Raw genomic sequence first — 25585 nt, 5'->3', positions numbered from 1 at the left:
AGTGTGATGACGCTTATATTAAGGGGATTATTTATTAAAGGTCGAGTTTTAGAGGTTTGTGAGGTTTTTTTATACCTTAAATGAACTCACAACTCAAATGTTGTCTAATTTATTAAAAAACTTGAATGGAAAAAACTCTGAACTCGGGTGAAAAACCCAAATACTTGAAATTATAATCTCTCAAATTAATCGAGTTTTGCATCATGAAGGCTTCAAATGGTTCAAGGGACCTCTGCCATTGAATTCTACATGACCTTGACAGGTTTTAGCTAGAGAATTTCAGATTCAAACTATTTCCAGCTTCGGGGTATAATAAATATTGAAAACAAATGGTTTTTTGTTTAGAAAAACCCTGAAAATTTCAAGTTTTTGTTTATAAAAACCCCAAAAATTTGAGTTTTGACTGAAAACTACCCTTGAAAAACTAGATTTTTTGTGGAAAACACAACTCGAAACTTATTAAATAACCCCTTAAATGTTCATTTTCACAATAGTTCCCCTTTCTTACAAAGGATTAGTTGTCAGTAGCAATATCAGCAGCACAAGAGCTGTAACTGTGCATTTATACAAGAACAATTAAAGAACAATTAAATCAAAGCACATCTCCTGACCCATTCCATTTAGGAATAGTGAGGAAGAAAATAGAGACCCTACGGTTATGGTGACTTCTACATTGGCAGAACATTTAAGTTTTACGTATAACATAGCCAGTCAAAAAATAGCTACAGCAATATAAAAATATAATCATATTCTATATGAAAGGTATATAATTCTATTTATAAGGTGATTTTGTCCCATTAAATACAGTGATTTTACATTACAGGTATAGGATCTGTTATTTGGAAACCTTTTATCCAGAAAGTTCTGATTTACAGATAAGCTGTCTCACATAGACTCCATTTTATCCAAATAATCCACTTTTTGGCGGATTTGACCGGAGTTTGTAGTAGAAAATATTGAGATAAATTTGGACTTTGATAAATAACCCCTTAATGTTTACATGATTTTCTAGTAAACTTAAGGTATGAAAATCCAAATTACAGAAGATCCATGACGCGAAAAGCCCAGGTCCCGAGCATTCTGGATAACAGATCCCATACCTATATAAAGAAATGTTCTAATAGCTGATTATCTCAAGGTCTATCTATACATCACAATAAAGTCATTGGCAAAAGCCCATGATTTTTTGAGTCCTAACACAGAAACTACAATTTTCCTATTACAATCTGATTGCCAATCTGATTACAAGGTTATATATAATTATAGATTTATAGTAATGTAAATCAATTCTTACTAATTTGCAGCCCATTTGACACAGAGGATCTGACTCCATCCACTGGCAATATAAACAAAGCAACAGCCCTGCAAAGAAGAGTCTCCATATACAGTCAAGGCACACCTGAAACTCCAACCTTTAAAGAGCATTCCTTCTTTGTAAGTCTTTGTGATTACATTAAGAAGTTCCACCAGTATTATTATTATTGTTTTACAATTACTATATTTTTAAATTAGTATTTCAGTTTCAGATTTTCCTGTAGACTTCAATGGGGTTTTCAGGTAGAGATATGCTTTCTCTTTGAACTGAATCTGGCACTGGTTGTTCATCTTTAAATTAACTTTTAGTTTGCAATTGGTCTTCATTTTTTATTATTTGTGGTTTTTGAAATAGTTAGATTCTTGCTCAACACTCCAGTTTGGAATTTCAGCACCTATCTGGTTGCTAGAATCTAAATTACTTTAGCAACCAGGCAGTGATTTGAATAAGAGACTGGATATGAATAGGATAGTTTTGACAATTTTGACTGTGGCTACAGGGCCGATGTCCCCCATTTGAAAGCTGGAAAGAGTCAGAAGAAGGCAAATACTATACAAAACAAAAAATGAAGACCAATTGAAATGTTACTAAGAATCGCCCACTATACATACTAAGGGGCAGATTTACATATGGTCGAATATCGAGGGTTAATTAACCCTCTGTATTTGACTGCCGAATGTAAATCCTTCGACCTCGAATATCTAAGTCAAAGGATTTACCGCAAATAGTTTGATAGAACGATTAAGTCCTTCGAATCGAATGATTCGAAGGATTTTAATCAATCGAACAAACTATTTTTCTACGACCAAAAAAAACTTAGAAACCCTATGGGGACCTTTCGAAGTCATAGTCGAAGGTCGAAGTAGCCAATTCGATGGGCGAAGTATCCAAAAAAAAAACATTCGATATTCAAAGTTTTTTTTATTCTATTCCTTCACTCGAGCAAAGTAAATGGGCCCCTAAAAGTTAACGTGAACTACCCATTTAAGCTGGTCTAATGGGCTAGATTCAGTTCAATAAGAAAACTTATCTTATGGTTTATCAAGTGAAAACTTCATTCAAGACTGTGGGAAAATATGACATATAGTTAGGAGAAAAGTTTTTCTCAGTTGAATCTAGAGGAGTATAGCATGCAGTATTTGACATAGATTGGGCCAGATTCCGTTGAAGGCCAAAAACTTTTCTTCAATCTCAGATTTTTCCATAGGCTTTATTTAAATTTTAACTTGATAACCCTTAAAGGAGAAATCAACCTGTGGGCAAAAAAACCCTGAACCCCCCACCCCAGGTAGACCTCCCCCCATTTCCCCATAATCCCCTCGGCACATGAGCCGGAAGATGGACGCGTGGAACTTCGCTGGAAGAATCTGCGCAAGGGGTAAGTATGGAGTATGGGGCATCTCCCCGGGGGGGTAGTTAGCCTGGGGGGAGGAGGGAGAGAGGGAGGTCTACCTGGGGTGGAGGTACGGGGTTTTTTCCCCACGGGTTGATTTCTCCTTTAAGATACATTTTTCTGAATCCAGTCTTTTCATTTTAGTTTCATAGTTTGCTACTTTACTGGGTGATGATGTGAAATTCAAATTACAGAGCGTATAAGGCAGTGCTTGACTACTTAATTTGAAATAGTTATCTATATCATCCTGGCATATTACAGCATGACATTTTATATTAAGTTTTGCCCTTCAATCCTTTTTTATTTTTTTCTTAAATGCCTTCCTTTTTGAATAGGTTGTCATGCATGGCTTGTATAAATGAGCCAGTTAACATTCAGTCTATTTCCTTTGCTATAAAAAAGATACAAGTGGCAGCAGACACACAAGTCAACCTCCCAATGGTAGTAAATCATGTATTTATTTAGTGACCAAACAAAAAAAAACAAACAATGAAAAACAACATGATCATGTTTTATGTTGCTACTGTGTCATAGGCCTATTGGGAGATTTATTTCAATGCCAACTACCACTTCTTTCCGTATATATATGTCATTACTCACAAAATGGAATCAATGAGTCCACCTTTATTGTCTAATATATCATATTTAAATTTGCACTTATTCTTCATCCTCCTTTTTTCTGTATTTTCTTGCTCTTCGTTATCTACTAGTATCAACCAACAGCTATCAACGCTTTGTCCTTCAGAACACTTTGGGGTTATTTATCAAAGGTCACATTTGTGAGGTTTGTGAGGCTTTTTTATACCTCAAATAAACTTACAACGCAAATGTTTTTGAATTTGAAAAATCTTGAATTTAAAAAACTTGAATCAGAGAATTTGAGGAGAAACCCCCCAATACTTGAATTAATCGCGTTTTTGCTAGAAAAAAACTTGAATCGCACTAATTAATTGAGTTTTCGAGCGAAACCCAAAGAAATCTGAACATCTTGAAGCCTATTACCATCTTCCAATTGTTCAAGGGACCTCTGTAATTGACTTCTACATGACCTTGACAGGTTTTAGGTGGAGTATTTTCGGATTCAAGCTGTTTCCAGCTTCGGGTATTATAAATCTCGAACAAATTTAGTTTTTTTTTTATAAAAACACAGAAAAATTTGAGGTTTTTTGAACCAGAAAATTCTAGTTTTGACTGAAAAGTACCCTAGAAAAACTTTTTCATGAAAACACAACTTGACCTTTGATAAATCTGCCCCTTCATGTCACTAATGTATTATTTGCCCTATAATTTGCTTTTACTAACATGCCGTGTGCTCTTAACCTCTGAAGAAATGGCTGAACCCGCCACAAGACAGGCTGCGAATGTCAATTATGGATGCGCTTCAGGAGACTTTCTTTGACAAGCTCCGGCGCAGTCGCTCTTTTAGTGACCTACCTTCACTCAGGCTGAGGCCTAGATCAGGGCAAGGGAGATATGTGAGTTATTCATGGGACAGATGTGTGTGGTTTTGGAGTTCACCAGCTGTGTGATTGTTTATGCATGCTCCTTTTGACTTTCTGTTCTATCATTATTTGTTTTCATCCTTCCATTCTTTGAAGTATATATTTGTATGCTGAGTGTTGTCACAGCAGTACAGTATTAGGTTTTCTTTTAGGAATGTTCATTTTTTTTGTTTATATTATTATTTTAACCTATCATCTCTCTTATCTCGTTTTATTTGCTGCTTTGAAGTTGCGCTGTTTTATATTGTTTTCACATACTGGTATCTGTATTTATTAACTTTTTTTTAAACAGAATATTTGTATTTCGAAGTATTTTTTCTTGCAGAAATACTTCCCTAAGTCAGTCTAGGTTTTAACCGTTTTATAACTCTAGTTCTAAAACAATTATGTGAGGGATCGACATTCTGAGAGCTTTCCTTGAAGCACTTTTGACTGCAGTTGACAAAAGAATAAACTGAAAGATAAAACTGAAGAGATAAAATAGGGTTTCAACTATAGCCCTTTATGCCTTCTGTATATGATAGGAGGTAAAGCAGCCTTATATATAAATTGATCTGCCAAAAACTTCTCTCATTTAACCAGGCCACTGGTAAACATGTCACCCATCCATTCGTTGACTGAGCTTGTTAGCCAATGCAAACTGGCAGCAGTTCAGAACTTGCGCATGGCCACAAACATATATTGTAGCTGAGACTTTACATCCAAACAGGGATATAGGGTACATGCCTATGAATAGCTTAGCCCTTGGCTAAACCGACAGCCCATTGGGATAAACCGACAGCTACCTTATTGTTGTTTAGTTGCCAAGTATGAATATACAGGTTTAAAGAAAGTCATTTTAAGACAGGGCAATTGCCCCCTTATGTAAAGAAAGGCACTGGCCAGGTTCAGTTACCCATAGCAACCACTATCTGCTTTTAAACTGGTTACCAGTAAATGTTACATGTTGATTGGTTGCATTATTTTATAATTTCTTCATGGGAGTGTTTTGAAGTTCTTTTTCACATCCTTTTAGTCAAATGTAACAACCACTGTATAATATGTTTGTTTGTTTTTTTGCAGTCCAATTTGCAAGATGATGTTTTTGAAAATGGTGGGAACTCTGTTGAAAAGAGGGCTCTCTCCCTTAGTTTTGAAGACTTGCCCAATGGTGACTGTACTCCACCCAGATCAACTGCATCTTCTTCTCTTGGCTACTCAAACCCTGAAATCACTGTTACACCACCAGAGCATAACCTCAGTGAACTATCTTCAGAGGATCCATCTATGGATAACTCAAGTTCTCCAAACTCTCAGTCCTACATAGAACATACTGGTGAAAGTGAAGAAATCTTGCCAGTAAATAAATCAGACTTGTCTTCTTGCCAAAATCCCTCATCCAGTTTGAATAACCTATTTAGAGATTCAGATGTGTCAGTGTCAATACTACAAGACTCAGATGAGGCGTCTGAGCTGAAGCCTGTGGAGCTGGACACTTGTGAAGGAAATATTACCAAACAGCTGGTAAAGAGGCTAACCTCAAGTGAAATCATTGCTTCACCAGACAGACTACAGTCTGAGTGCTCCACTTCTAGTGAAACTGAGGCTAGTAGGTCCTATTTAGATGGAAGCTTAGAAGAGTCATTGCAAGGGCTCCTCTTAGCACTTGAGCCCTGTAAAGACCAATATACAGAATATCAGGAATTGTACCATGAAATTACACACCTAGAAGATGTTCTAAAAGTAAGTGAATGTCATGTGAAGTAAGTGAATGCCAAATGACCAACTGTTTTTATCCTTTATACATGAACAGATATGTACTCTTACTGTGTATGAATGTTATGGGTAAAGACCTTGGTCATCCTGATTTTAATCTTCTTAAGACATATGCATCTATTTTTGTTGGTTTAAACAGAAACCTAGATTTAGTAGCTAGAACTGATCATGATTTAAAGGGACAACAGTTCAATGTAAAATCTTGATTCAGTATTTCAAATGTGGATACCTCACAGGGAAACATACAAGCAGGATGGTGGAATCAGTAAACCTAAACCAAGTAGATGTGTGACAATTAAGCCTTATCCCTTATCTACTGGGCTTAAGTTAAATTTCTGTGCCTATACAGCTCAGCAAGCTTTTTAGGTACAAAATAATCATGCCTAAGATGAACTTAAAGGAGAAGGAAAGCTACGGAGGCATTTTATTGCCAATAGATTAGCTGCAATAGTGCAAGCTAGAATGCTATATTTATTCTGTAGAATATTTTACCATACCTGAGTAAAAATCTTTAGAAACTCTCTGTTTGTTTAGAATAGGAGCTGCAGTATTAATGTGGTGTGACATCACTTCCTGCCTGAGTCTCTCCCTGCTCTGGGCTCAGATTACAGTAGAGAACGGAGGGGTGGGGGGAGAGGAGCAAACTGAGCATGCTCTTGCCCAGGGCAATGAGGTTTAAGCTGAAGGCAGGAAGTCTGATACAGAAGCCCATGTGTACACAATAGAAGGAAAGAAATGCAATGTTTCTTTTGACAGGAGACTCAGAGCAACATTACTTTGGGGGTTTACTGTTATATTTAGATGGACCTTTCTGATAAGGCTTACTTAGTTTTAACCTTTCCTTCTCCTTTAATTTGTTCAATGATAGGTTATTGCCAGTGCTATATATATATATATATATATATATATATATATATATATATATATATATATATATATATTAGCGGCAGGTGGGTGGGACCGAGCTGTCCACCGACATTCCCCCCTGCAAATTTAGGACATGCAAGGAAGTAGCACAAAGTGACGTTAAAAGCAAGATTGCATGCAAAATGAGCAGTGTGAAGTGCATGAGCCCTAAGAGATGCATATTTTTGTCCCAGCACTTGTTCGTCTGCACTATGGTTTTTTAGCAAGCCTCAACAATACATTTTACTAATTTTGTGATGTTCACAGAATATGACATTAGTAAAAATGTATGACAATTTGGTATTAAAGAGACTAATTATGTACAGACAAACAGTAAAAAGACTAACCTTGCTTATTTTATTGAATCCAGGGTTTACCACTTCAGGTGTTACACTGTACAGAAAATTTGCTTCATTGAATTACACCTCTCCTCTGTCAGCTTTCTGTGCTCTCTTCTCTCATCATTATATATATGATATATATTTTCTCACCATTCCATCTTCTTTTCTTTTATTATTTCATCCTGTAAACTTTTTATTACCTTTCTCACATTTTCTCTTACCATTCTATATCACATTTTCTTTTACCATTCAATATAATAATTCCATCTGCTGTCATTTCACCCATTATTTATGTCATGTTTCATCATTCCATGCTCCTTTCTTTTTTTAGACATCCTCTCTATCCTGATGATTAAACACTAGCTTGTCTCCTTGTATTGCACTCTTCATTCAGTCTTCAATTTCAATCATATTTTTGTATTTTTGTATTCTATAAATCTGGCATGCCTTCTTTGTATGTTTCATATACTTTTCCTAAACTTAACCCTTCATTTTCTTCCTGTCTCTCTTTTTTTTGCCCGGTGTGCTTGACATCACACCCTAAAATGATTTCCCTGCTCAGAAGACTGGTTCTTTCTCTCAGTAATTCAGTGTATGATTTGGCAAACAGACAGGTCTGAGACCTCAGCCTCATTTAGTCACTTAAAGGAAAACTATACCCCCCAAACAATGTAGGTCTCTATAATAAGATATTGCATAAAACAGCTCATATGTAAAACCCTGCTCCATGTTAATAAACTATTTTCATAATAATATACTTTTCTAGTAGTATGTGCCATTGGGTAATCCTAAATAGAAAATTGTCATTTTAAAAAATAAGGGCCACCCCCTGGGATCGTATGATTCACGGTGCGCACAAACAAACTATACTTGTTAGGTCACATGAGCCAATTAACAGACAGAGTTGTGTCTTTTGCTTCCACACTTCTTCCTGTTACAGTTAGAGTTGAAGTATTTCTGGTCAGGTGATCTCTGAGAGAGCACACAGACCATCACGAAATGGTGGTTCAAGACAAGAGAGGTAATAGGGCAGTTTTTACTTAAATATATATTCCAGTTTGGTAAGATTCACTTCATATGACAAATACAAATAAAATGCTCATTTAGGACTTGCCTCCCCCCCCCCCAGGGATTCTAACCAGTGTTCTGCTGGATCAGTAAGACTCTATTTGTACTTGGCAGAAACCTGATATCCACAAAGCTATGAATTACAAGTTGGCCACCTTCCATAGAGTCCATTTTAAGCAAATAATTGACATTTATTTAAACAATTTCCAATTTCAGTAGCTTGTACTTAATGGCAACTAAACTGCATAAATCCATATTTGTTGGCAAAAAATGCAGTTGGGTTTATTTAAGCTTTGAATGTATTTTTAGTAGACCTAAGGTATGGTCATCCAATTACAGAAAACCTCAGGTCCCACAAATTCTAAATAACAGATCCCATACCTGTACTATAGAATTAAGCTCACTATATACGGGAAAAGATGAGCTGGTAGTATAGTGAAGTTACCATATAAGAGCATTCAAGGAGATCTTTGGCAGTTCTCATCATTTGGTAGCATGTGGAGCCTGTGCAGAAGAGGCTGGCATCCATTAACTGTTGCAGCCTTTGCCCAATGGAACTTTCAGTCAGATCAATATCTGACAGGTCAGAGTTCTTACTAAATTTTTGTTGGAAGGACATCATTTTAGCACCATACACTAGCATGGCTGAAAGATGCTAGTTAAGTCAACCCTGTGTATGACAGGCTTTAGTGGCTTGTGTGACAGGTTATGCCACAGTTTTTTTTCTCGCTTTTTTTCTAGCACCAACTTTATCCTTTCTCTATAGTCTTCTCTGGCACATGATGACATTCTAACACTCACAATTAGTTTGACTCTGCACACTCACCATGTAACATCAAACCTTTCCCTGGACAATGTCAGAACCATTTGTCGCTCTGCTACTTATTCATCCTCAAAGATCAAATTTTAAAGATCTCAAAATACCACTGTCTGTTAACATCACAGCATGCTTTTTAATATGTGATACTTTTTAAAAACATTACTGTCATTTTTTTATCTAATGCTCTCCATTTTTCTTTCCTATTCATGCTTTTATGTTTGATTAATAAAATGATTTTGATATTTTTTTATTCTTCATCTTTTAGTGTGATTTATTAATTTACCGTATGACTTTCCATATTCCTTCCATCACCTTCCATCATAAACTCATGAGAGGGGATTTTGCAAATGGCCTCTCATAGCCTCAAATAAGTGGTAACTATGGTAGTTTTGCAAGTAGGCATTTAGCAGGTACAGTTAGCTATAGTATTAAGGATAATGGCACAGAGGACCACTGTGGGCACTTTAAGTTCTACATTTTGTAGCAGCTTGAAAAGGAGCAGTGGCAGCTCCCCTTAGCACTGAATGTATTGTATTGCCTGTAAAAAAAATGTTTGTCAGGCAATAGTAGCCTGGAAAAGCCTAGTAACATGTTTCCAGGTGCTACAAAAACTGATAGGAGCATTTATCAGACAATTTACATTTAATGCTATGGCAGTATGTTTCTGGAGCTTTGTCATCAGGATTTCAGGCTACTAAAACGTGTGACGCATATAGCATCCCATATGCCATTGCCCTATGTAGTGCAAATAACACCTAACATGTGTATAGGTTTATAAAAGAATGCTCTAACCCCAACACTTAACATACCCTGTACACTGGAGTAGATTTAACCCTTCTTTTAAACCAAATAGACCGCTCCAAGCTTACCCTCCCATCGGCTGTTCCAATCCCTCATTGTTAGGTGCTCTGTCCGCAGCGTGCCCACCGCCAACTGTCAATTCAAAGCCAAAAGAATGGACGGCACTCCGTTCAAGGAGGTAGCAAGTTTATTGCAGGCTCCTACAAGGATCTAACGCCCTATGCGTTTCTGGATACAATCCCTTAATCATAGGGGGGATTGTATCCAGAAACGCATAGGGCGTTAGATCCTTGTAGGAGCCTGCAATAAACTTGCTACCTCCTTGAACGGAGTGCCGTCCATTCTTTTGGCTTTTGATTAACCCTTGTCTAATAATAGGGTTAGACCCTATTATTATTGGCACCAAAATACTGTATGGTAATTATTCCAATGAGAGAATGTCTGTAACATGCCCATATTAGTAATTCTTGTATGGTGAGGGACAAAACTGTGCACTTTAAAAGATAGCTTACTTCCCCATGTGTAAATGAGCCACCATGTCTATAGCAGGATATTTTCATACCAGTCTGCTTTCCAGTAACATAATAAAAACGTCCAGCAAGTTAAAGTTGTGAGCCTTCATTTGGCCATTATTTTCAAAAAAAGGTTCTTTTATACAAAGCATGTTTGCCCAAATAATGGTTCCCAATAGCAGTTTTGCTTTACTTTATTATTTTGTTATAGGTGTTAACAGGGCTGACGTAACGAAACCTACTGCCTGACTAGGTCCCACCTAATCAAATACTAAACCACCCATAGGCTCCATAGCCACATGCACCCCCATTGCTGTTTCTAGGAAATATCTCATGATTATAACCTACAGTATAGCATTTACTAATTTAAAGCAGTTAGATTACCATAGTTACTAATACTATTGATACCTGCTCCTGGGCAAATCTTTTACAAGATGTAAAGCTGGCCATAGGTATGCAGATTTTGTTCCAATGGACCGAACTGCTACTAACCATTCAGATTAGATAAAGTACTAAAAATAACACATCAGACGATGCTCTGGCCATTTATTGACAGACGGCAATCTTGTAAAAATTATGTCTGAAAAATAGTACTGACATTCACCCATTGATATTGTCAGATAAGCAATACATGCAGAGATATTATCTTTGGCCGACAGAAATCTTCGAACCTGTCCGATTGACTAAACGACCAATCGCGATGATACCGATCGCAATGGTACGAAAACCGTTGGGACAATCCACACCCGTCTTAAAATCTTATGATTCTTCTTTTCATACAACTGTATCTTTGTGTCTATGGCCATCTTAAAGAAAAATTGCCATAGGTGGTGGGACAGGTGAAACTCCCTAAAAACCTGCATCTATTTAAAGGGGAACTATCCTGAAAAATTTATATAAGCTTCCTCATACTAAAGTAAGAAACTTTGTAAATACAATCATTTTAAAATTCTGCATTGTTTCTGAAATAATCCAGTTTATATTCACCATTCCTCTCTCAGCATCTGTTTCTCTACATTCTGTCTTCATGCAGCAGTTGGGTGTCAGATGAATGATCCAATATATCTTATAGGGGGGCTTCCTTTCCTAGCAGATGTATTAGAGCTCACTCATATAACTGATTCCAGTACAAACAAAATCTAACAAAATAACTGCCTTATGCACAAATTCTGCATGTAGAGAGACAGGATTTCTGGTGATTTTAATAGAGTGAGCTCTAATACATCTTCTAGGCAAAAGGTGCCCCCCTATAAGATATATTGGATCATTCACCTGACACCCAACTCCTGAATGAATGAGACAGAATGAAGAGAAACAGTTGCTGAGAGAGGATAGTGAAGATAAACAGTACAGAATTTTTAATTGATTGCATTTAGAAAATGTCTTATTTCAGTATGCTGAAGCTAATATTAAATTTTCATTTTCGCGATAATTCCCCTTTAATCACGTCTGATTGGGACATTATGTCACATTTGCAGTAGTCAGGGGCACTTCGCCAATGAGGCGACTTGAGACTGTTGCCTCAGGCGGCAGCGCCCCACTAGGTACCAGGGGTGGCAAAAATGCCTGGAAATTCGGCTCTTCTAGCGCAGAGAGCACAGTTAGGCTCTCTGCGCTAGTGCACTGGCCCTCTCTGCTGCCCTGGTGGACCCCCTCAGGCACAAAAAGGTAATTGCATGGGGGAGGGGGGTGGCAGCAACTGCTGCTGCCCCTGGCAGTAGTGGGGAAAAAATGTAATTTAACCCTAACTGAAGTTGCCAATGCCGGTCTTTGCAATAGGATACTGCCCCTTTAATGTGTTGTAGAGTAGTTTTAGAAGTAAAGCTGGTTACACATATATACCTCCATATGTTATAAAAGGCACATAGTTTGCCCAATTGCCATAACCCATGTCTACCAGTAAAATTTTGCTTTCATACAGGAAGAGACCACTAAATGTAAGCAGCTGGGCAAGCTTAAAACTGGCTTAACACTTCCAGATCCACTTATTTGGTGACATCACTAAACGAGTGAATTGGCTCTTCCACCAATTTGGTCCTCATCAGACCCAATCAAACCTTCCCCACTGTTATCTGGCCAATTTGTGGCCCGATAAATAGGCCAATAAGCTGCCAATTTGCACCACTTATGACCCCCTTTAGTGTCTTTTATTGCATAATTCAGCCAATTGCTAAATATATTAAGTGATTTTGTATCAGTGCTTGGTTAAAAAAAAATGGTGCAACTGTGCCATCGTTGAGTGCCCATAATGGAAAACCAGAGGAATCACTCACCCTACTGACAATTGGGCATATTTATCAAAGTGAAAGTGATTAATCCAAAGTGAAAGTGATTAATCCAAATTGAAATATGTAACTCACAAATGATGTATCCTGTGCACATGCCTTAAAGCCCAAACTTATATCACAATTTTTCTAGTAGGATTTAGTGCACTTAACATACCACTTAAAGAGCATGTAAAGTCTAAAATAGAATAAGGCTAGAAATGCTGTATTTAGTATACTAAATATAAACATGAACTTACTGCACCACAAGTCTAATCAAACAAATAATTTATGCTTTCAAAGTTGGCTACAGGGGGTCAGCATCTTGTAACTTTGTTAAACATATTTGCAAGACTTAGACTGTGCACATGCTCATTGTGGTCTGGGCTGCTTATGGATCGTCATAAACAAAGTTGCTTGAGTTCTGCATGGCTGGGAAGTAAGGCGGGGACTCCCCCTGCTGTTCATAAGTATGATTGTTTCCCTGCTCAGCAGTTAGGGACCATCTGACAATTCCTATTCACAGCAAGTAAATGAAGGGAGAATTTCACAGCATACAGTCAGGTTTCTTATAAAAACACATTTTTTAATTAAAGTATATTGGAGATAGGTTTCTTTTTCATTAACGAAAGCAAAAAAGTGATTTTATTTTTCTGTCTTTACATGCCCTTTAACTTTTGTTCAACCCAATATTAAAAAGTCAGTCTGCAGACAGATGACCTATAAAACTATTTAAAACAATTGAATTCCAAGAATTTATATACCAAATACAAGTGAATTTTTTTTTTATCTTAACAAAATATAGCTTATCTTGTGAAAATTTATATTTTTCAATGATTGTTTCATGTGTCCTTTCAATGGGGTTTTCTCAATAAGAAAATTAATGATCTGAAACCTACAGAGATATATTCAAATCAATGTGTGTATTTAACTTAAAAAGAAAAAAAACAAATCTTTCTATAAATCCACATACGTGACAATATTTGACAATTAAAGCCGATGGGAACCTTACACATTTGTCTGAAAATGTTGATGTTTTCAAAATCAAGAAAATGCTAGCTAAGTAAGTCGCAAAATGTTCAATGACATTTCTTGTGAATAAGATTTTGTGAGCAAAAAATTATTTTTGCAAGTTGAAAAATCTGCCCCTGTATAAATAAGGTCAGTAGATGACCAAGCTCTGAATAAGATTGCATTACCTCATATCTCTCCAACCAGCCAACTTGTAAACTGATAATACGGATCAATTTCCACAAGTGTTGCCACTCTTACACTAAGGGGCAGATTTAATCACCCACAATTTATTAATTTTAATGTTCTTTTTTTTTTTTAAAACCAAATGCATCAATGGGTGAAAGTTAGCACTCACAATTTGATAAATGTGGTTCTAAATATCCCATAGGAATGCATAGAACGTAAGTGAGTTTTTATTTATTAAGCTCTAAACTCACATTTTGCCCCCAAATCGGATGAAAACATAAAGATTACTAAGACCCAAAAAAAACTTTATAAAATTTGAATAGGTAGACTGCTTGTTTGAAAAAAAGGCTTTGTCCTCACTAGTCCCTTCTACTTTTGCAGTGCAAACCAGCTGTAAACCGAAGCAGGTCTTCGAGTATAAGTCTAACTATTGAGAGTGCATTAGAAAGCTTTGATTTCCTGAACACCTCTGACTTTGATGAGGAGGATGTTGATGTTGATGATGATGATGATGACATGATTTGTAATGGTGGAGGTGCAGACTCTGTGTTTTCAGACACAGATGTGGAGAAGCCCAGGTAGGTTTTTATGTAAGGAGTGCTAAACTTGGTGTGAAAACATAATCTTGGTTCACACTTCATTCAAGGAAGAGGAAATCTATAGCCCTATCAAAAGTATATTCTTGTTAATATATGAATGCAACTGTCTGGAAATTCAAGAAGAAAATCCTTGAACTGCAAAATACATTTTGGGCCACTCTTGTTAATTTTCACTAATAACAATAGCTTGTAAATTTAAATTTGATCATAAATCTTCCTTGAAATTGTATGTACCTGGAGTATCCTACTAACATAAATGTTTTCCCTGTTTCTCTGTGTTTTCTTTTTAGCATGATGTGTATTTGCAGTAGAATAAACTCTCAGTAACAATAAGAAAAGGGCAAATATACTGTATGCCGTATTTTGGCATTCTTCTCATTGTTTATTGATAGTTTTTCCATTCAGTTTGTTTTTAACTTTGTTATGTGCTGTGATATCTAAAGCTTATTAATGGAGACATATAGCACACTTTTACATTCCCCATATGTGGCACTGTCTTTTCTTTGGGCTAAGTGATCATTGGCTTTAAAAACGGCCCCTTTATTGGAGCTTCCTATAGATAATCTCTGGTCTCAGTGTGTGTTTCAGATGAGCGGTGGGTGTATCCTAATGGCCCCTGTCAGAAACACAAACGGAGGGAGATAGCCAGCCATACAAGAAAAGACAGGCTTCAGTAGAAAACACTGGCACATTCTTGTTTTGTATACAATATGTCTCCTTTAAATATTAACTGCCATTACCCAATTAAAGGGCAGTCAAAGATGTAAATGTATGGATAACTAGTTTGTATAATTTTTCATTCCAGGTAATAATTTTAGTAACAGAACCGTCAGCTCTAAATTTCATACATGACATTATTATTATTATCAACATATATTTAAAAAGCACCAACATATTCCACAGTATCATACAATAAATGGGTATTTACATAAGCAAACAAGACAACATACAAAAATACCCAATCACCTATACAAAAGGTAAAGAGGGCCCTGTCCAAAAGAGCATACAATTACCATTAAATAGAATTCACAGATTAATTGGCAGGGGCACTGCTACCATGAGATGAGTTGAGAAACTCGCCTCAGGTGGCAGGAGCCTGCACCTTACCAGGGACGGCAAAAAACTGTTCCTGGTAAATTTAAGAGCTGAAATCTTGATTTTTAAATCTGAATTTCAGGCTCTTCTAGTGCAGAGAGAGCAAATGTGCTCTCTGCACTAGAGATCTGGAGAACTTTCAACCCATGATGGAGCCTCTGAAGGTAAGCACAGGGGGAAGCAAAGGGAAGGCCTCGTCAGGGTGGCAAGGGGTATAGAAACACCTCTGTTAATTGGTAAGAAACACTTAGGGGCCCATTTACTTAGCTCGAGTGAAGGAATAGAATAAAAAAAAACTTAGAATTTCGAATGATTTTTTTGGCTACTTCGACCATCGAATTGGCTACTTCGACCTTCGACTACGACTTTGACTATTCGACCATTCGATAGTCGAAGTACTGTCTCTTTAAAAAAAACTTCGACCACCTACTTTGCCATCTAAAACCTACCGAACATCAATGTTAGCCTATGGGGAAGGTCCCCATAGGCTTCCTAACAATTTTCTGATCGAAGGATATTCGTTCGATCGATGGATTAAAATCCTTTGAATCGTTTGATCAAACATTGTTCCTTCGATCATTTGATCAAAGTAATTGCGGTAAATCCTTTGACTCCGATATTCGAAGTCAAAGGATTTTACTTTGACGGTCGAATATCGAGGGTTAATTAACCTTCAATATTCGACCCTAAGTAAATGTGCCCCTTAGTATGAACATTATTACACTACTGAATTTTGTTTTCCTGGAGAGTTAAACTGGGGTTAGTCTTTTATATGTAAATCAAATATGTATGTTTATTTATATTAACTGTATATAGTACTACTTATGCATGCAGCACTGTACAGCAGAACAATAAATTACAAGTAAATTTGCTTTCTTGGACATTCTTGGACATTCTTGGACATTTGTAATAATAAGTGGCACTTCAAGCATCCATACGACCTATATGTACCCGCCCTATGCAAACTGACCTAAGCGTAAGAGTACAAACGAAGTTTCGCTCGGCAGAACGTTAGCAAAAGAGCAATTCACCAGCTTTTAGCTGCTGAGACACAACTACACATTTTAATAAATTGGCGTACTGCAACGAATTTGTGCCTGCCAAACTGGTGTGAAGTGTGGTGGATCATTCACTTGCAAAAATTCGCCCTTAAGTGAATTTGGAGGAGTTATGAGTTAAAGAGGAAGTAGAGTTTTCAGTCTTAGGGGCAAGTGACTAACGCTAGCGAAAATTCGCCAGCGTGACTTATTTCAGAACTTCACCAATTACCGGGTGCAGGCAAGGAGATAGACGCTAGCATTGCTTCACGCTCTAAGGCCAGAGGAATTTTCATTCATTCTAGGCAATGCTAGCGCATCTTCGCTTTGATGTACGAAGTAACACTAGCGAAAATTCGCCAGTGTTCAGTGCCCAGGACGCAACTATGCACTTTAGGGAATTGGCATTGTGCTAGCGAATTTACACCTAGTAAAGTGTTGTGATGGCTGCGAAGCCGTCGCTGGCGAATTTTCGTCGCTTAGGGAATTTGCCCCAAAGGGGCACATTTGCTAAAGGGCGAATTGACTAACACTAGCGATGATTCGCCAGCGTTATGACATTTCGCTACTTCCCCGATTTACTAATGGGCGCAGGCGCCACTTTGCTAGCGAAAAAGACACACGCTAGCAATCATTCACACTCTATAACTTCGCTCTGGCGAAGTGACGTAACTCAGCAAATTTAGTAAGATGCGGATTTTACAGAACGCCACCTCTTGCGCCAGATATGCCTTCTCCAGCTCAGACCAGTCAAAGTGCAATGGAGTGCATTGGACTTCCTCAATTTTTAGGGCAAAAAAGTCCCAAAAGACGCTGGAGTATTTTCCTTTTTTCTGAGTGATAGCCTGCAAAGGTCCGTAAAAACTTTTTTGGGTAACTGGGTTCCCCCCCTCCATTTTCTAACATATGGAATATAAACTATACAGTGGGCTCATGTGTAGGGCATTATAACAACTCTAATTTATTTATTAAGGTTCCCTGGACTTGTGTAATGTTTTTTGTATTTGCTGCAACATATACATCCATTCAACTTTATCATTTCCCCACCGTATGCATATTAGGCAATGCTAGCGCATCTTCGCTTTGATTGCCGAAGCAACGCTAGTGAAAATTAGCCACTGTTCGGCGCCCTGGATGGAACTTCGCACCTTAGTAAATTGGCCTAGTCGGAGCTAATTAACTGCTGGCGAAGTGTTACGATGGCTGCAAAACTGTCATGGCAAATTTTTGCCGCTTAGTAAATTTATCCCTAAATCAGTAGGTGACTTACAGATACAAATAGAAGGATATTAAGTGCTGAAGTTTACAGTGCTTGAACTGGGTTAAATAGTATGCGCGTACACCAAAAGTTAGTAGGTGAGGTGGCCAGGTATGTATAGAGACACATGAAAATGATGCAGTGAGGTGCAGAAGAAGGGATCTGAAGGTTATGAAAAGGATCTTAAAACTTGTTATTTACTTTATGGAAAGCTTTGATAAAGATTTCAGCAGTGGAGGGGCCTGTTATCGCTTGGATGGGATATGCTGACTTGACAAGGTTAATAAGCACACCGTCATTAGAAAAATTTAGCGGGAGGACAGGACCAGATTTAGGTGGAAAGATGATCAGTTCAGTTTTTGTTTGAAGTTGAGTTTAAGATGGCATTGATTAATCCAGTTGGAGATTACCAGAAGGCAGTTAGATAACAGAGTCTCAGTTTCAGCTGTTAATGAAGGGGATGATAAATATATTTAGATCAGCATACAGATGATTGTGGATGAAAGAATAATAGAGAATAACAACTAGGGTTGAACCAAATCCACTATTTTGGGATTCGTCTGAATCCAAACCATATGCAATTAGTGCCAGAAATGGTTAAAGAAAACCGTGCGATAAAAAACTTTAATTATACTTCTTTGTGTGTGACAAAAAGTCATGTGATTTTAAAGATTCGGTTCAGTCTCAGACACTTGGATTCAGCCAAATCCTACTGAAAAAGGCAGAATCCTGGCCAAATCTGGTGCATCCCTAATAACAAGAACAAGTACAGAATCTTACGGTGCCCCTACATTGCTGTCTGAAAAGTTTCACTTATTAAACAAAACTTACCAGTCAATCTGAGTCAATCTCTAATGTTCAACATGCAACAGCAGGGCATAGTCAACACACGTTGGATAGTAACAAATAGGCCTTACAGTAATGACCCACTTCCTCTTATAACTGTGCCTGACTGGTACTTCAGTACTTCAGTAAACATTTTATGAGTTCAATGGGCTCTTCCAAAAGGGGACATTTCTCTTCCGGCCTACCATTTTTTAGGTTTCCGATCACTCCAGCATGTGCACCGCACCTTGGAGTACTGGCTCTTCTAAACCCCTCAGTAGGACCAAGGTTGCCTTTTCTACCTGGTATAGTTCTGCCTGTCATCCTCTAAAAAGTGTTATTACAGGGTCTAGCCTGTCACTAGACATTGTTGGAAATTCCTCTGGGCCCTCACATGGCTTCCCTGCTGTACCGAAGCCAGCTGCCTCAGGTTCATTTTCTGACCTAAAAGGCTGCCAGTATATTCTCTGTGCCTGCCAGGCATCAACAAACTTTCCACTTCCATAATTTTTTAAGGTAACTCTATCTGGATAAGGAACAGCCTTCTCCCATTCATACCTGTCCACTAAGTGCCCTGTACAGGACATCCTTTCAGATCTGGGGAAACACCTTTTCTGTACAGAGTGCAAAGTGCCATGTTTTAAACATTTGGACCCTGAGGTGACCACCCTTGGTTCAGTCATTTTCCCGGAGAACTATCATGATGGCAGTAAACAAGCACTACCCCACTACAGCTGGATGGTTCAAATAAGCACAAGTCAGCATATCAATCAACTTCAATTAACTACGGGGCTCAATGTTAATTTTACAGAGCAACATTCATTAACCTGTTGCATAAACTGTACTTAATCCTATATAATAAAGTACAAGTGTCTCTGCGTCCAGTCCCTGTGTCCGTGGGATTGCGCTACTGCGCATGTGCCCCACGGACCGTCTCTGGCGACATATGTTCTAGCGCCCGTTAATTTAACGGGCTTAATGTCTAGTGATAAATATAAATTCTAAATATTCAAGAATATTCAGGTAAATTATCTCTGAACATACATACTGTATCAACATATATTTCTTAACCGTTTTCAAGGTGTTATGTCTTGCCTGTGAGTGAAGGATTATTTTAGGCATCCTTGCTTTATTGGTACAAGAGTTCAATAAGTAACGCAGAATCAATAGAAATAGTTATATAAAATAAATGATTTTCCATTGGACCAAATTAGCAGCTAAATGTAATGCTGCAAAACAAAGAAGTATATTGTTAAAAAAAAAAAAACGTATTGAGTTTGTAGGTTTTCTGTTGGGCATGCCTTCAGCACTTTGCATTACAATACACACTTGCTATGGAGGGAAAACATACTGTGTAATTTTCTCACGGTCTTACATTACACTATGTTAACATCACGCTAGTCAAATATTACTAAATGCACATATAACTTCACAGAGTGCTGTTTACACCTTTCATATAACACAACCCATAAAGTACATAAGTACCAGCAGATTAGCGCATTACTTTGCTGTCTGAGATTGATTATAACATTCATGCTCATGAATGCATAAAAAACAACATGTACTCCTGATTGTCCATTTTACAATCAGTATAAGATTGTGTACCTGTAGGTCTGAGTAATAAAGAGTTCAATACATTTAAAGATAAGAAATATCGGTTTTTTTCAGCTGCTATTATATTGTAGTCATTTTCCACTAAATGTGATAACACACATAAGTCTTGAAATACGTTTTCTCCCCATGTCTTCATTAAGATATTAAGTACAAAGGGTGGCAGACCAGCATAGCAACAATATGAATTTGTAAAAAAGATCAGGTTTAGAATGCCAAATTACAAGCGCTCTGAAATAACCTACAGTATACTCATTGAACAATTTCAATAATAGTAATATACACAGTAAATCTGTCAATTGCATGTCTCTTGCTGCCATGCTTACCCTTACAGAGAATGCTCCATGCAGCCCTTGGGTGTTAAATCTGATTTTGAGACAAAATACTGATTATCAAATTTTTATTTACCATCTTGTTACTGCTGAGCAATAACTTTTAGCAACCCAGCAGCAATCGGATTTGATCTGTAGAACTAAAAACAAATGCAGGTACAGGTATAGGAGCCCTTATAGGAAACCCGATATCCAGAAAGCTCCGAATTACGGAATGGCTGTTTCCCATAGACTCCATTTTATCCAAATAATCCAAATGTTTAAAAATGATTTCCTTTTTCTCTCTAATAATAAAACAGTAGCTTGTACTTGATCCCAACTAAGATATAATTAATCCTTATTGGAAGCAAAACCAGCCTATTGGTTTTATTTAATGTTTAAATGAATTTCTAGTAGACATAAGGCATGAAGACCCAAATTACGGAAAGATCCGTTATCCGGAAAACCCCAGGTCACGACCATTCTGGCTAACAGGTCCCATACCTGTATAGGACCTGTTATCCATAATGCTTGTTTTCCAGATTCCTTATTAGTTTATACCGACAACTGTACAAAACCAAATTTGCACCATATAATAAACCAGTCCTTGTGAGTTCATTTTCAGAATATTTATATGGATACCTGCTCTACATCTATCATATGGATACAAACAAATACCTGCTGTACATACAGATCTGGTATTAAGTAATAACAAAAAAGAAATTAAAGTTATGGTTCTTACCTGTGGTCACTAGTGTTCCCATTTTTTATGTTCTTGGCTTCTTTAAAATGATTTTATTATCTCAACCACCATATCGAAATTGCATTAATATTGTTGAATGCATCTATATCTGACTGCAGCAAATGTTGACTTAGGGATGGTATTTACTGAACTTACAGAGCCTGTGGGGTCAAAAACAAAAAGCCCATAAAGTTCAATTCAGTGAAATGTTCATGTTCATATTCTGATTCATGACTTGCACTACCATACTCCTTAGATCTAATTAAATGGCAGAAAGATTTTAGGGGGTGGACTGCCTGGCCGCATCTAAATTGGCTCTGAAACATTGGGAACATGCAGAACTCTGTAGTCTATGTGGGAAGTTTGCTCTAATGTATGGGGGGGGGGGTGGCGGTCAAGATGAGCCAGTGACAGGGGCCTAGGGATTCCTGCTAGTTAAATTCGGGCTTGGCCCTAGGCAACCCAGCGGCCATCTTGCCTCCCCTGTGCGCATGTAATCGAATGAGCACACATGCTTTCAATCAACAGGACAAACATGTGAACGAGCATGGGAGGAGGTTTATAACGAGTAAGCAAGGGCCTGACAAAAGAGGTACATACCTAGCACTTTCAATGTTGCACCCTAGACATGTTCCTCTCCTGCCTAACCCTAGTTCCATCCCTGCTGCTGGGTAAATATACAGTACAGTACAGACAATATAAAATAAGATAAGAAATTCAGATGAGATCAGCAACCCGCAGACCCACGACCCGCATCTTTACCCACACCTGAAAATCCCTCATCCCGCAGGGTACCCGCTTTTTTTGCGTGAAACCCGCGGGTACCCAACCCGCTGCAGGACTCTAGCATAAGCTTTCCCACCAGCAATTCACATTGTCAGTGAGAAGGGAACTTCAGACATTTTTTCCCCCCACACTGGTAGAGATTTGGACAACAAAGTATCCTATGTGCCCTAGGTCAAATAGTGTTTTCATTTAAAATATCTATTTTGACAGTTCTGCTTTCACTTACATGCTTTGTACAGTTTCAGCACATACACGTTTTGCACTACCATACTCCTTGATCTAATAAAAGTTAAAAACAGATGAAAGAGAAAGGGAAATATATGCATAACACCAACATACAAAGGCAAATTGGCAAATAATGGGTCTTTTAATTGGAGATCTTACTCAAACACAATTGGAGATCTTACTCAAACTGCAGAGGGTTGAGGTGTTTTTTTTACAATTAAAGGGGATGTATAATGTCAAGGACAAATATTTGCCATTGCATTATACATCTCTAAAAATAGAAGGAATGTGGATAAACTATCCTCGCCTATTCTAGCAATCACCTGAATTTCACCACCTAACCTCTACTGGAACCTCTATTGGAACCTAGATTGGTGTACAGTTCATTTATTTATGTAACATTTATTGACTTGATTTTATCTGCACTCACCACTGTATCTAGACATGTAAAAATATTGTCATTTAAAATCAAAAGAAATAGTATTCATAATTTAATGTTACTTGGAAAGGTATTGTCTTCTAACTACTGTCTAACTAATGCCTTCAGCATGCAACAATATCATTCTTGAGCTACCTTCCGATTTAGGTTCTTCTTTATTTTTTTAGCGATACTGGCATTGTCATGGGGTAAAACTTTTGATATGAAACATAACAGATTTGGTGAACCATTTATTGGCTAACAAAGATGATAATCACAGCAAACTTTCAGAACATGATTACTGAAATATTCTAAAAGCTTGATGTGATAATCTTAGTTAGCTAATAAAGGTGTCACCTTTACGCCACATTGTTATGTGTCATATCAAACATTTTTCCCTATACCTTTTTGACAGGATAACATGGTACACTACCTTTACCCAATACCTAATATTACAGCATATTAATAATGAATAATGAATTTGTTTTACAGTTACAGAGTTGGACATCCAGAGGCAAGGGGACATTTGAGTGAAGCATTAACAGAAGATACTGGGGTTGGTACCAGTGTTGCAAGCAGTCCCCTGCCGCTAACTACAGGAAATGAAAGCCTTGATATCACACTGGTCAAACATTTACAGTACTGCTCTGACCTTATTCAGGTAAGATGGCAAATAAACTATCATATTTTTATTACAGGTATAGGACCTGTTATCCAGAATTCTTGGGGTTTTCCAGATTTTGTATTTTCATACCTTAAGTCACATAGAAAATCATGTAAACATTGAATAAACCCAATAGGCTGGTTTTGCTTCCAATAAGGATTAATTATATCTTAGTTTGGATAAAGTGCAAGGCAATGTTGTATTACTACAGAGAAAAGGGAAATACTTTTTAAAAATTTATTTGGATAAAATGGAGTCTATGGGAGACAGCCTTTCTGTAATTTTGAGCTTTCTGGATAATGGGTTTCCAGATAAGAGATCCTTGTATCTTATTAGTTTTTACCGGCAACTGTACAAAAGCACATTTGCACCATACAAATAAATCAGTCCTTGTCATTTTCAGAATATTTATATGGATACCTGCTCTACATCTATCATATGGATACAAACAAATACCTGCTGTACATACAGATCTGGTATCACTAGTTGTACAAAAAAGAAATTAAAGTTATGGTTCTTACCCGTGGTCACTACTGTTCCCATTTTTTATGTTCTCGGCTTCTTTAAAATGAATGGTTATCTCAATCACCATATCGAAATTGCATTAATATTGTTGAATGCATCTATATCTGACTGCAGCAAATGTTGACTTAGGGATGGTATTTACTGAACTTACAGAGCCTGTGGGGTCAAAAACAAACAGCCCATAAAGTTCAATTCAGTGAAATGTTCATGTTCAAATGTGTTGGCAAAAATATTTTGTTTCTATTTTCATATTCTCGTTATACATCATAAAACATATGAGCCTGACACTTTTTTTAGGAAACGATCCATAAAATAAAAAGGAGATCAGTTTTAAAAATTGTGATTATTTGGATAAAATGGAGTCTATGGGAGATTATCTTTCCATAATTCAGAACTTTCTGGATAATAGTTTACCGTATAACTCATCCCATACCTGTATTGGCTTCTTTAAAAGTAACAGCATCAATTAAGGCTGAAATTTCTGTTGAAAGGATTATATTAAAACACAGTTTTTAGAAAAACTTAATTTAAAGAAATAAAATAACTTCCATAATCCTTAACTATACAAAATGTTTTTTCTGTTTGTTTGTGTTTGTAATATTCTAGGTTGTGTGTCTTAAAATGATATTATAACTGTCAGCTTTATAAGCTGTACTTTAATACTGCCTGTGCATTTTGATAATAATGGAGAAGCCATTTCCTCCAGGACTAGTAACCCACAGTAAACAATTTTCTGATTCGTTTTCATTGATCGTGTATTAATCTTTGAGACCAACGGCTAGGTTAACAAGATGCTGATAAAGTTGTATGTGCAATGTTGTTGCGCCTTTTAAGTGTGAAGAAGATATTTTTGTATAGGTCCTCAGTATATTAAGTCATATAGGAGCATAGTGTTCAGTAGGATTTAGCAGAGACACATGAAGGGTCTTATTTTAATGACACAAAACTATTAAATGTGCAAATTTGTAAAAGAATACGATTTTGGCCACTACCCTCTTAAGAAGCAAGCTTAAGGGCATAATCAGTACACAGGCATAATCAGTACACAAACAAGTTTAAAGCTGTACATATCTGTTGAGGGGTTGTGTGATTTTATAGTCCTGATAGAATATTGGATTTTTTACCTCCTTGATCGGGTACGTGCAATTTATTACCTTATTTAGATGGACAATGTCTCACAGTAGACACATACTAGCTGCTTTCTTTATATTTACACAGGCAACCAGGGAAAGATTTTGGCTGTTAGTCAAATGTTATTGATTTATATTTACTCTATCCAGTGTTGAGGAATAAAATGCAGCAAAGAGGAACACATAGTTAAAAATATAAAGAAATATACTATCATATAACATAATTTGTGGAAGAGCAAATTAAAGTTGATTGGCAATAAGTTTCCTAATGGTGTAAAGTAAACTAAGGGAAGCAAAATGAATAACTGCTGCATGATCTCATACACAACCCACTCACCCAGTGCACTGGGCCCACAGGAATATTCTTTCTAGAGTAAAGTTGCTATAGGTGCATATGCTGGAGTCTGAAAACTGAAGCTGAAGTAGTTCCTGTAAGAGACATGTTGTCTAATACAACCAAGCTGGTAATAACGGGGATTCTG

The 25585-nt window shown here is 37.1% G+C and overlaps 1 protein-coding gene and 1 long non-coding RNA gene across 5 annotated transcripts in view; one reads left to right on the top strand and one right to left on the bottom strand.

Annotated features, from left to right (window-relative positions):
• The window catches only part of LOC108719157, a 93859-nt gene that overhangs the window by 46125 nt on the left and 22149 nt on the right, over window positions 1–25585 (bottom strand). Inside the window, exons 2-3 of one of the 2 annotated variants that reach the window (XR_001936172.2) lie at window positions 23970–24129; window positions 21356–21516 (exon numbers count right to left, since the gene is read on the bottom strand). This is a non-coding gene — a long non-coding RNA (uncharacterized LOC108719157). Of the gene's footprint in view, window positions 1–21085; window positions 21517–23969; window positions 24130–25585 lie in introns of those variants that run through there. The other variant, XR_005961950.1, reaches the window with a different exon arrangement.
• The window catches only part of ripor2.L (RHO family interacting cell polarization regulator 2 L homeolog), a 120295-nt gene that overhangs the window by 74063 nt on the left and 20647 nt on the right, over window positions 1–25585 (top strand). For 2 of the 3 annotated variants that reach the window (XM_041566336.1, XM_018267830.2), the window contains exons 12-16: window positions 1305–1434; window positions 4037–4183; window positions 5273–5932; window positions 14259–14455; window positions 23277–23445. In XM_041566336.1, the coding sequence (XP_041422270.1) occupies window positions 1305–1434; window positions 4037–4183; window positions 5273–5932; window positions 14259–14455; window positions 23277–23445 (1303 nt within the window). The remainder of the gene's footprint in view (window positions 1–1304; window positions 1435–4036; window positions 4184–5272; window positions 5933–14258; window positions 14456–23276; window positions 23446–25585) is intronic. The other variant, XM_041566337.1, reaches the window with a different exon arrangement.

Source organism: Xenopus laevis, chromosome 6L (genome assembly GCF_017654675.1).
Source record: "Xenopus laevis strain J_2021 chromosome 6L, Xenopus_laevis_v10.1, whole genome shotgun sequence".
NCBI classification, from domain to species: Eukaryota; Metazoa; Chordata; class Amphibia; order Anura; family Pipidae; genus Xenopus; species Xenopus laevis.
The sequence above is the reverse complement of the archived record's forward strand: the minus strand, read 5'-3'. Positions and strand labels throughout refer to the sequence as shown.